Source organism: Theropithecus gelada, chromosome 1 (genome assembly GCF_003255815.1).
Source record: "Theropithecus gelada isolate Dixy chromosome 1, Tgel_1.0, whole genome shotgun sequence".
Lineage (NCBI taxonomy): Eukaryota > Metazoa > Chordata > Mammalia > Primates > Cercopithecidae > Theropithecus > Theropithecus gelada.
The window spans coordinates 119,921,359-119,934,324 of record NC_037668.1 but is presented as its reverse complement, the minus strand read 5'-3'; the positions used below and the strand labels follow the sequence as shown (position 1 = coordinate 119,934,324).

The window sequence follows — 12,966 nt, the reverse complement described above, 5'->3', positions numbered from 1 at the left end:
TCATGTGAAATTTAATACAAGACATTTATAGTGCTATGACTTGGGAATTTGTGAGCGTTCTTGCCCACATTTTGAGGTTTCACTGTGACATTGAAAAAATCAGTTATTTTATAAATGCTAGCCAATAAAAATGGCATGCCTATTTCACCAGCAACTCAATTTGATTATAGCACAGCAACAAGATGATGATTTTCATCCTTTGGATGTGTTAATTACACGTATACCTTGATATGCTAGGTCAGCAGTGGTCTAAATACATCCAGCAAGAATGAGGTACTTGCATAAATCATCCTGAAAGTTTTATTAGATCAGTTTAACAGCCTCTTGACTTCATTATCTGTGGGAGTTTGGGGGTCTTACAAAATAAACTGTTACAAACATTCATCTCACTGCTATGAAATAGAGCAATGTGATAGAAAGGCTGGCAACCTTTGGCCATTTTTATCTCGGTGCTGAGGAGAACATAAACCAAGATGACTCTTGCTGTGTCCCTATTGTGATGACTCTGTCAGCAGATGCCGCAGCTGTGGAAGACCGGGAAGTTGTGATCAGTTGCTAGCAGGACTTTGGGATCACTTGTCTTGATCCTGAGGCTTTTTAGAAGCCCATGAGAACATTCATCAAGGCTTGCCACTTGACTTGAAATACATTCATTGTAAGATCAGTCGTCAATTTAGATTTCTTGGAAATAGCAGTGATAATTCTTATGATTACTCAATGTGCAGTGCAGTCCATCATCACAAGGTTCTTTTGGAGTTCAGAGGGACATCCTGCTTTGGTAGTTTTGCCGTTGTCTGGGAGGACTAGGCGTGGGATTATTTCTTGAATCAGCTGCTTAAAAACGCTGATCTGCCCGTATAACAAAGGGAAGAGGTTCGATTTACAAATACCCATTAGTTGTCTGAGAAGTGCTTTCTCTAATTATGATTCAGCTCCAGTGACTGCACCATGTTAAATATGCAATTCTGTTTCCTCTAGGTGCCTGAGGGTTCCGTGGTCCAGTTTTCGTCAGGAAACTTCTCCTTGACAGCAGAAATAGAAAAAAGGAACTTCCCCCATGGAAATGAACATCTGTTAAACTGGGCCCGAAAGGAGTATGGAGCAGTTACTTCATTCACCGAACTCAAGATAGCAAGAAACATTTATATTAAAGTGGGGGAAGGTAAATTTTATGTTATGACAGGCAATTGTTTTCTTTTCTGAAACCAGGTGGTTAGGGCAAGGAATCACAGAATTACAGAATGTTGGAACTGGCAGGGACCTGAGGGGTCATTTGGCCCCAGGCCTCTCTGCTGCCCCCCATATTCCCTCCCTTCTTTTTTCCTCCTGGGGAAGCAGGCCTGGTTATGGCCAAGTGAAAAATAGGGAGGAGCATGGGGAGAGAGGAGGAGGTTATTGTGTGGGATTTAGAAGACACCCATGTACAGAAGTCAAGAAGTAAGTGGAGGCGAGAAGCTGAGGGCATGGGAAGGAGGTGATGACTGATGGAGTGGAAGAGTTGGCAGAATGGGTCAGCAGGTGGCTTCCTCTTACCTGTCTTTGGCAAACATCTGAAGCCTGTGTCAGTTTGTTGTGCTGAGACATAGGTTACATTTTGGACAACAGCAGGGGAAAAGTATTTAAATGTATTTTTAGTACAAATGACTATTACAAGGACAAATTATTGAAGAAAAGAAGTGTATTGTCTTGATAAGAGATTGCCTACGTAAATTTCCTTGCATTACAGAGGGATAGAAATATCCAGAAACCCAGTTTTGAAAGCCTTTAAAAAAAAAGGAGAGAGAAACCTTCTCTTTCTTCCTCCCTCCTTCCCTCCCTCCCTCCCTTCCTTCCTCAGGGTCTCGCTGTGTCGCCCAGGCTGGAGTGCAGTGGTGCAATCAGTGCTCACTGCAGCCTCAACCTCCAGGGCTCAAGTGATTCTCCTGCCTCAGTTTCCTGAGAAGCTGGGACTACAGGCATATGCCATCACACCTGGCTAATTTTTACATTTTTTTTGTAGACACAGGTCTTGCTGTGTTGCCCAGGCTGGTTTCGAACTGCTGACTAAGAGATCCTCCTCCATTGTTCTCTCAAAGTGCTGGGATTACAGGCTTGAGCCACTGCACCTGGCCAGACCTTTCTTTTTTAAATCAGTATTTTCAGTTGAGTATATTTGGACCCCCCATAAGTTACTAGGAAATAGCAGCTCCTGTGAATGGGTCCTTGTTATAGCCAGCTGATTGTGTGAACGCTGTGTTTCAGGTCTTCAGCATCCAGCATTCAGCATCCAGCTGCTTTCTGTTAAATTCTACAGCAGCTGTCACCTCCTCACAGACAGGACAGGGAAGGGTGGGTTAGTGAACACTTGATCCCAGCTCTTGTTTGGATCTGGGCTGCTTTAAAGTGTGTGAGAGACAGAGGCAGGAACAGTGGACACGGACGTCGAAGAGGATGCTACATGCAGAAGCCATTTCAGGGGCCTTCACATGCACCCCACTTAACCCCACAGTAATCCCAGGAGGAAGACGTCATTTCCACCATTTTACAGAGGGCTTAGTGAAGGGCTAAGTGAACCTGCTCACATCCAAGTTACTAGCAAGTGGCAAAGCCAGAACCCAAACCCACGCTTCCTGACTCTTGAGTTTAACGCTTGTTGCCTGAGCTGTACTTTAAGTCCTAGCCAAGTAAGCATAACTCAGAAAGGAAAGTGGTCCACCTGGATGAACATCCTTGTTTAGTTGAGGCAGAGAGGAGGGGGCTTAGATGAAGGTTAGGCTCAAAAAGTTTGTTTCTGTGCTCTCATGATAGGTAGCTAATAACAGAGGTCAAATCCCACTGAGACAAAATGAAAAATCTCTTTTAATAAAGACTCTCAGCCCTGGCCAGTGGGCCGCGTTTCTGAAGCAGAATTCTAGTAGCATGAAAGAATGTTGATTACCCCTTGGAATTTGTTAGAATAAGAAAATTTGTTATAATAACATTTAGAATGTTGGACTGTGTTCTCTCAGCAGTAGTACATGAGCTTCTTTCTAAGCACAGCAGTCACTTGCCCTGAGAGCCACGGGTTGTCACTTAATTGGGTAAGCCTGTGCACGCTAGGTAGGGGAAGCCAACTTAAAGGACCTGCTGTCTGGTGCAGTAAAAACTGGTTAACTCCTTGGTAACACGTTCGGAACCCCTGAAACTTGACTCCAGCCACCAGTTGAGTATAAGTCACTGGGCCATGCCATGGAGAGAGCAGCAGCAGGGAAAGGAGGTTCCTTGGTGAGGTCAGTGGACCACAAAGTGATAAAGTTTATCACCACGGCTCAGACTCTACTGCGCAAGCCTCATCCCCCACTTCCCAGAATCCAACCTGGCTCTACCTTTCTTGTACCCAGGGATTGCAGGCCGTGAGGCCTGATTGCTCTAACCCAAGCGGTTCTCAGAGTGTGGTTTCTGTCCCAGCAGCATCCACATCACTTGGGGACTTGATAGAAATGCCAGTTCTCAGGCCCAACCCAGACCAACTGAATCAGAAACTCTGGGGGTGGGACCTAGCAGTCAGTGTTTCATTCAGCCCTCCAGGAGATCTGATGCTTGCTGACGTTTAGGAACTGCTCTCATCTATATACCCAGAATGGAAGAATTTAAGAGTTTTGCTCTTATCCCAGTTGGTCTTGCTGCGAGGCTTCAAGCAACACTGACTTACCACCAGAGCCTTAGTTTCCGCAGAGGAAAATGAGATGTTTGCATTAACCCCCAGGTTCATTCCTGCTCTCAGAGTGTATCCTTCTGTGTCTCAAAGTCATTTGTCAATCTTTTCCTAAAATACAAATAAGCATGTGACTCCCCCTGCCCCCAAACTTGCCAGGCTTCTACCCGGGAATTCCCCTTTGTGGTTTCCTTTCTACTTGGCACTCGGTGTAAGTTTTGATGCCAGGTATTTGTAAAGTCATTGGGGAGCGGGGGAGAAACCACACATAACAAAAGTGGTCAGCTTATTCAACTTAGTGACAATGGCATCTGGGACTAGAGCCCTTAATAACGTCAACTTTTGAACAATTAGACCTTTCCTAGTGGCTTCACATGAGTGAATATTTTGTTATTTGTCTCAAATCTCACATCATTGTTTGTTAATTCAGGAAACCTATACCATATGCCCACTATGTGCCAGATACAAACCAGGCGCACCTATGAACTGGATATGCCGGCCACAATCCCAGGAGGGCCCTAGTCTCTTGAGTTCCAGACTGGCCTGTCCCTAGCCCATAGACACTCTTTCTTAATTAAATTTCAACCTTGCCATTCCAATATCATTTTCCATCCTGTGATGTGGGGGAGGCATCCGCAGGGCTGCAGCTGCACGGTGTGCATACCTCATCTGCTCATCTGGCAAAACCCTCAGCAGATGTGGAAGGAGGCTGCTCTAACGGCAGTCAGTGGAGCCTTGAGCTTTTCCCTCTGAGGGGGAGGGGAATTAGAGGAGACTGCAGAGGGCAAACCCAATGCTGTCTTGCAACGAGCCCACAAGCAGAGGCTTTGGTCCCCTTTGTTCTGGGGTGGTGCTGGGGGTGCTGTGGTGACCAGAGCCATGATGCCCCAGTGTGTGCTGCAGACCTGAGCACAAGGGAGATTGCACAAGTTGGGAGGGGGAGGGACAGTATCAACCCAGTCTTGGGACCCCCTGGTTTGATTCCTTACTCCAGAGTGAGACTTCCATGTGGATTTGAACCCTGGCATCCTGTCTTCAAAATGGAAAAGGCAGAAGTCTGTTTTATAATAGTGCCAGGCCTCTGATTAATTATCCCTTCTGAAAAAAGCATGCTACACCTAGAACTTCCTTGACACTGGTCCCAGCTGTCACACTGCCAGCAGTTTCTTTCAAGTTCTGTTGAAACATTTAAGCCCGTGGATGGAAATCCCATCAGCCGCCGTGCTGTGTAAATGGCATGTGCCGTTGGGGGAGTGTCTTCAGATTCTGGTGCTTACATCACTTTCCCGGGTAGAGGTGGTGAGCAACTCTCAGCACAGTGAGATAATGTTTGCGAAAGCACTTTGTAAACTGTAAAGTGCCATATAAACTTGAGTGGTCTGTGTTCAGATTGTGAGAAAGAGTGAAAGTCTGCCTTCTTTGTTTCCCCCAAACTCCTACCTTTCATCTTCAGAGTATGAAGTGCTGTGAGGAATACATATGAGGGAAAGATTAATTCTACATGGGGCGTCGGAGGATTAATTAGGTGGTTGCCTCTCCTGATAATTGAAATAACAAATAATCCAAGGAGGAGTGTATTTGGGGATAGAATGGATTGAATGTTAAATATGCTGACCATAAAATACCTAAGTATTGGATTTTTAGGTAGGAGATGCTTGGTAGACAGATGACAGTATAAGTTGACTGCTCAGAACAGGAGTCATGATCCAGGTACAGGTTGAAACCATGGGAGTGATTGAGATCACCTAGGAAAAGAATGAGATAGAAAGGGGATTGAGGAAGGAGCTGAGAAGTTCTTAGCCTTGGTTTATATTGGAATCAACTACAGAGCTTTTCAAAAAAGAAAGCTGCCTAGGCCACCGCTGGGTGTTCTGAATCAGATTCTCGGGGATGGGGTCTAAACAGATTCTGAGCAGAGGAGGAACCAGTGGAAGAGATGTGAAAGATAGGTCAGAGGAAATGGACAAGGACAGGAAGTATCACAGAGAACAAGTGAGGAGAGGATTTAGCCAAAAGAGGCCCCTAGTTGGGAGCTAGTCAATAGCAGGTCACTGGTGACCATAACAGGATGCATTTCAGGGCGGTGGTTGAGGAGTTCACAGACAAAGGCCCATCCTTTGAGCTCGTGGTTCCCTGTGTCTGCCATTTGCTCAGTTTTACTGTCACCCTCCTTCCTTTGAATCTGGTTATCAAGTAGCTCAGTGGTTTGACAGATTGTCCTGTGCCTCTTTCAGATCAAGTGTTCCCTCCGAAGTGCAACATAGGGAAGAATTTTCTCTCACTCAATTACCTTGCTGAGTACCTTCAGCCCAAAGCAGCAGAAGGGTGTGTGATGTCCAGCCAGCCCCAGAATGAGGAAGTACACATCATCGAGCTAATCACCCCCAACTCTAACCCCTACAGGTAAGCGAGTCTAAGTGTGTGAGTGTGAGAAGAGATGAAAGTAAAGATCTTCCTTGACTTGAGGCAGGGAGAGGTGCAGCCCATCCTACACAGGAGGGAAGGGAGCCACTGATGCTTCACGCAGGAGGGAAGGGAGCCACTGATGCTTCACGCAGGAGGGAAGGGAGCCATTGATGCTTCAGGTGTGTTTCGTCAGATGTGTTTCACAGAAGCTTTGAAGAAGAGAGTAAAGGCACCGGTGGTATATTTTATATTTTGCATCTGTCCCTAGATCCCAGATATTTCATATGAATTCCTGAAACCTGTTCTGAACTTGTGGGTGTTAATTACAGGACACAGTCACTCTTGCTCCGTCTTTATCACCTCTGACTAAGGTTATCCCTGATAGAAAAATTACAAAATATACCCTATTAATATAATTATCATCTTAGTAACCTTCTGGTTTTAATAAAGCTCTGTTTATGGTGTCCTCAGAGCACTTAGGCACTCAGAGCTGTTTGCTTTAAATCTCTGTGTGTGTGTGTGCACGCACGTGTGTGCTGGAGTGGCCCTCCATGGTGACATACCAAAGAGCCATTCGATAGAGCTTGCCTCTCCCTTATGTGCTTGGTGTGTGTGTGTGTGCGTGTGTGTGTGTGTGTGTGTGTGTGTGTGTGTATGCTGGAGTGGCCCTTCATAGTGACATAACAAAGAGCCATTTGATAGAACTTGCCTCTCCCTTGTGCGCTTGTTCTCCCTCTCAGCTTCCTACCACTGGACTGGAAATTCGACCCTCCCTATCAAGAATAATTAGGGAATTTAAAAAAAAGAAAAAGGAGAAAAAGTAGGTTCTTTTCCCACATTAGCCTGCATTTTACCCTCCTTCCTTTGAATCTGGACTAGTGACTTAAAATTTTAAATTTATATTGTAGAGGGATTTCGAGGTTAAAATTCTAATCAGTGTTTGACTTTAAAAGTGTGTAAGCTACAGATCAGTTTTGGTAAGATTCCACTCTGTCCACTTGAAGAATTTTGTGGAAAGTGAAAAGGGAATGGGAGTAGGAGCAGTCTGGTGAATGTGCTTCGATGTCAGGCCTGAGGCTTCATTGGAGTATACCATCCTTTTTATGATTTACAAGTGTGTAAAGCTGAGATGGAAAGAAAGACTATTCCCTTAAATTCAGAACGACAGGGATGTTATTGTTTAGTAAAAAATTCTCTTTTATACGAATTCTTAGAAGTTTGGGTTGTGTTCATCAATTTTCCAGTAATCACTTGGTTGACCATCTGTTTTCTTTATTTTAATAACCTTATATCCAGAAGTTTGGGAAAGTAAATGCAGATATGATTCTGTAGCAATTGTTAATGACTTAAGCAAACCTTATATAAATCAAGAAATTCTTTAGCCTTTTGTCTCTTATTTTACTCTGAAGTTTCCTAATTTTTTTTTTTTTACCACCATGCTTCCCTTCTCCCCACACCACCCTCCCACAACTCACCAAACTGCCACCTACTTCGGTTTTGAAGGAATTTGAGCATATAGCCAAATGGGAATCCTGTACATCAAAGGTGTTAAAGGTTGAAAAGGCAACAATACTGCTTCAAAAGTAAACTCTTCTGGTTCGTTCAAGTCCATTTCAAACAGTGGCTGCATTAAGTAACCACCTCTTTTCCACCAAAGAAGAGAAAAACTTTAGTGACTAATTATCAGCAAGCATATGTTTCTATTGTTATGTAAAACAATTTTGTTATGTGTGCAATAACAATCTGTTTTGCACATGTCATTGGCCTGGGATCAACTCCAGCTTTTTAATCAACTGGCCAGACACTAGAAACATGAAGACTTGGAAGAGGGGAGATAGTTGCAACTTTCTGGCATGTAGGTCTTAACTTTGCCTTTGTTTTCCATTCACAGTGCTTTCCAGGTGGATATAACAATTGATATAAGACCTTCTCAAGAGAATCTTGAGGTGGTCAAAAATCTCATCCTGATCTTGAAGTGCAAAAAGTCTGTCAACTGGGTGATCAAATCTTTTGATGTTAAGGGAAGCCTGAAAATTATTGTAAGTTGGTTGAGTATGTCTTTTGTTTTGTTTAGATGAATGACAGCAATTTAAGCTGTACTTATATGTGTTATTTTTAGAGTTTCTCCCTCTTTGGACTCTCTAAGCTTTGTCAATTATTTTTCACTTTGCAAAATAGGATGCTCCTATAAAATAGGTGTGGTCGTTAAAACATGGCCTCGGATTAAGACAGACCCAGGTCTGAGTCCAGGTAATCCCACTGTGACCTTTGGCAAGTCCCCTAACCTCTCTGAACCCCCGCTCCCTCACTTGTGAAATTCCTGAAATACATTAGTATGCTTTCCACTAATAGCAAGTGTTAAGTAATGAACACAATTGAGCCTTCATAATGAGCGTCCCACAAGGACCTCAGTGTCACAGTTCCGAATATCAGCTTTTATTACGGAATTAGGTACTTAGAGAAAGTATGGGAAATTAGGCTGATGCCAGCTCACATCGTTGACTTTTCTTTTTGAGTTAAATATGAAATATTGGCATGGCTTTTTGCTTGCTTCCAACTCCTAAGTGTGAAACACTGATAGAAGAATCACAGTAACTGTGAAGTCAGTGAAATCATGTTGGACAAGTCTACTCCAGCTTGTTCCCAAGGCCCTCTATGTAATAGAGATGTACGCACAAGGCTTAGCCCATTGGCATGATGGGCAAACAGCAGCTGGTTTCCTCAAAAGTTGAATGTTGAAACTTGGTAAAGTAAATCTTATCTCAAATATACTTAGGCAATAACTATTTGACTGAATTATTGAAAGTTAAAGAAAAATCCTCCTCCCTGTTTTTTAAGAAGATAATTATCTCTTTAGTATGTCTTTTGTGGGCTCAAATTTTTATGCATCGTCTTTAAATTTTTTTTGGCCAATTTCTCTTTTAGTACCTGCACTGAATAAGTTGAAGTGGGTTTTATGTTTTCAGTATTTTGAGAGAGGGATGCCCTTGGTTTTGGTATTATTCATTCATTCGTGGCACCTTCCATGTGATACCACAGTGAGCAAAGCCAACAGTTCCCTTGGCAACGTCAGGTAAAAGCACTCACCAGAGGCAGCAGGCAAAACCACTAGCACACATATTTTAATTTTAAAGTAATCGTTTCTGGTTCCCGTGGGTTGTTTTTTTTTTTTTTTAAACTTTGCTAGGATCCCATTGAGCCATCATATGTAATGGTGATACATTAATTTGTTGTCAAACCCAAAGCCTAGCCATGATCTGAAGTCAGAGATGTTTTGATTGCCTTCTCTGGCATGGCATGAGGGGTGTTGGTGACCTGGGCTGTCTGCTGCTTTTGCTGCCTGGCACACCGGCCAAATGTTTTTAATTTCAGAATAACAAAAACAGGAAAGGGAATCATGCTTTGAAAGGCAAAAACATACGGTACATTTTAATTCCCTGCTGGAGTTCTTGTGTAAATATTCTTTCAGCCTTGACCCTTCAATGGCTCTTTCTCTCCCTGAGTATGTGTGCGTGGCCCATGACAGTCCTGGAGTTCACTTTGAATGTCCCCATCTCTCATATGAATCAGAAAGGCTAGAAATGAGATTGCTCATCCCAGTGCAAGATCTGTTTATGTTCCTCTCCTTGGCTGTACTCTTGTTCCAGGCCAATTTTGGACAATGCATGACAACATTACTAAACAATTAGGTAATGTTTCATGATGTTCTTTTTTATTCTCCCAACCAGTTGATGTTTTGTGATTTTCTAATTCCCTGTTTCAGATGTGAATTCTGACTGTGCTGTGACGGAAAGGCAATCCCACTGTGACCTCCTACAAAAGTTTAAATTAGTGTTTAGAAAGGGGGCAGTGGTTTATAGAAACCTTGTTTCTAGTTGTTTCCTTTAGAGACAGCATAGTGGAATGGAAAGAATCTTGACTTCGTGCCAGACAGGGCTAGATTTAAATCCCATCTCCAATGATTACTACTCCTAGTAGATATTGTGCAGTCTAACTGATGAACACTGAGTCTGTTTGGTCATCTGTGAAATGGGTATGATGATAGTACTCACCTTGAGTTTGTGGTTCATTAGCTGAGTTCATTTGTTTGTTCATTTATTCGCCAAGTACTTGTTAAGGGCCTGTAGGATATTTCATCTAAAGCACTGGACACAGGGCCTGCCCATGTAAGTTCTCAGCTACATGTGTTGCTTCTGTGAGTCTTAGGTTCTCCTTCTCTAACAGGAATAGTAATGCCTGTCTCCTTATATTATGGAAGAGAAATAAAATAATACATGCCTAGCAGCGTGCCTGCCATAGAAAGGGGGTTCATCTTCCTTCCATAAATAACTCTTTCAGGTGTCTATAGGAACAATTAAGGCACTTCTCCAAATAAGGTGAAAAGAAAGAAAAAAGTCTACTAAGGGAGTTGTAAGGAGCCTGATGGAGTAATTTAAAGAAGAGCACCATTAAACATGGATGTCTTATGCATGTGTGTGTCGGGGGTGGGGCATAGGCAGAATGTGCCCTCCAGATGACGAAATGGTCAAAAGAGGTGCAAAGAGCCAGGCAGTGGGCGAGAATGGGAACACTGGAGGTGTCTACATTGCCTTGTCCAGCTCTGGCTCTTTTCTCAGGTCCTCTGTGGACTATGCATAATCACTTTTATGGTAGGAAGAACCTCTAAAACATGAAAGAATAGATGGAGGAAACGTGTTAGAGGTTTCCTCTTATGTTATTTCATGTGGCCTCAGAACTTCAGGGTTGATGATTGGCAGCTTGTTCCTAAAGAAGACATTTTTTAAAATCCCAGTGGGCATATGCACTACGCTTTCTGGCCATTCCTTTCCCTAGTCCTCCCTCCCCTATGCCATCAGTTCAGATGCAAATATGGGGGGGTGTGGAGGCACTTAGACTCAACTCCTCATCTTTCATGAAGATATGGCTGGAAAAGATGGTGGTGGTTTTTGGAGACCCCCTTGTACACCTGCATTTGGAGTAGCTCCACTAAAGCTGGAAAAAGCCTAGGGACTTCCAGAGGTACAATGTGAGAATTTGCTCAAAGCTGGGAACCACCAGCTTGTCTGCCATTGACCCAAGCCTTGCTGCTTTACAAATGTGTAGATAGATGTCGAGTCTTTTAAGTTCCCAGACATAATCAAAATGACATGTATTGACAGCTCCTAGATTTAATGTGGAAAGGTGCAAACAGCTCATTCCACATTGGTGCAAAAGGACAGGTGGCAGTTATGATGATAGTGTTCTGGAAATATGATACTTTCTCAGTTGTCCAACAACATGAAAGACTAGGGCAGATGAGAGCAAGCAGTATTGTTTAGGCCAATTGTGATTCCAGCCAATCAAAATGACATGTAGCTCTGAAAGGCTGGAAGAAGCTGTACCTAAAAAACTACTGTTTGACTAAATGAATAAAAACTTCTAAGAATAAATTGGATCTTTCATTATCTTATTTTAGCTTCTTGCTTCCCTCCCTCCGTCCCTGCGTCCCTCCCTCCCTCCCTCCCTCCCTCCCTCCCTTCCTTCCTTCCTTCCTTTCTTCCTTCCTTCCTTCCATCCTTTTTTGTTTCTTTCCTCCCTAGCCCTTCTTTACCCTAAGGAGATTTTTTCTGAATTGGAGTAAGAGCTAAAATATTCTGAATCTATTAAACTGAGTTTACAAATGACTGCAGAAGTTGGTTAAAGTTCTGTCTGGTTCCTTTGCTTGTAGTATTTGTGACTGGTGAGTCTGGCAGTATTCCCACACATAAGCACTTTAGGTAATAGAAAAATATACTGAATGAGATCCTTTAAGCTTTGAGTTGAAATATATGTGGCTTTAGCCAATATCCCACAACCACATAGGCCAAGGGAACTTAGAGCCTGTGAATCTTTTAGGGTTTTACAGTGGGAAAGGATTAATATTTAGTCATGTTAGGGGCAAACAGAATGGGAAACAAATGAGGAATTTAGGAAAAATGCTGCATGCATGCAGGAGAAAATCACTGGGCATGGAAATTAAAGTGATTTTTATACAGCATGAAAATGGTGTAATCTGCATGCTGGAAGGGCTTTCCAGCCCTGTTGGTGCAGTTGTTGAAAATATGGTGCCTTCCCTTTGGGGTCCCCTCTGCAGCATTCAGCTTTCTCACCCTCTGATGAGAGCACTGCCACAGGAGTCGGCAGTTGATGTATAAATTTACCTTCCATGTCCTTGTTGAATAACCTGGTTGAGTAGAGTCCATTTATATCCTTTCCCAGAAATATTTCTATCATTTTTATTTTGTAATTGATTATCCAGTGAAAGCTAATCTTTTTTTTTTTTTTTTTTTTTTTTAAGGCAGGGTCTCACTCTGTCACCCAGGCTAGAGTGCAGTGGCATGACCATAGCACACTGCAACCTCTAACTTACGGGCTCAGGTGATCCTCCCACCTCAGCCCGCTGAGTAGCTGGGACTGCAGGAAAATGCCACCATGCCTGGCTAATTTTAAAATTTTTGTAGAGATGGGATCTTACTGTGTTACGCAGGTTGGTCTCAAACTCTTGGGCTCAAGCAATCCTTCCTCCTCAGCCTCCCCAAATGCTAGGATTATAGGTGTGAGCTATTGCACCTATCTCTGAAAGCTAATCTTAAGACCTACTTGTATTACTGGATAAAATAGTGATACTTAAGGGGAGAGTAACGTAAATTAATTAATATTTAGAATAGAAGATGTAAGTATATTTGGTTCATAGAATTGGCAAATGAATACAATTATAGAATTGCTCATTGATCATACATTTTAGATGAAATATAAACATTGGTTGTTTTACCATGTGGAATTTAATAGTTTATATAGATGGGATAGTCTCCACACTGAAGTACAGTCTTGAGCATATATGTTTCAGTCAGTGAGGGACCACATATACG

The 12,966-nt window shown here is 42.9% G+C and overlaps 1 protein-coding gene across 4 annotated transcripts in view; it reads left to right on the top strand.

Annotated features, from left to right (window-relative positions):
- The window catches only part of TGFBR3 (transforming growth factor beta receptor 3), a 226,348-nt gene that overhangs the window by 171,158 nt on the left and 42,224 nt on the right, over positions 1–12,966 (top strand). For all 4 annotated transcript variants that reach the window (XM_025395686.1, XM_025395675.1, XM_025395665.1 and 1 more), the window contains 3 exons: positions 979–1,162; positions 5,908–6,076; positions 7,971–8,118. In XM_025395686.1, coding sequence (XP_025251471.1) covers positions 979–1,162; positions 5,908–6,076; positions 7,971–8,118 — 501 coding nt within the window. The remainder of the gene's footprint in view (positions 1–978; positions 1,163–5,907; positions 6,077–7,970; positions 8,119–12,966) is intronic.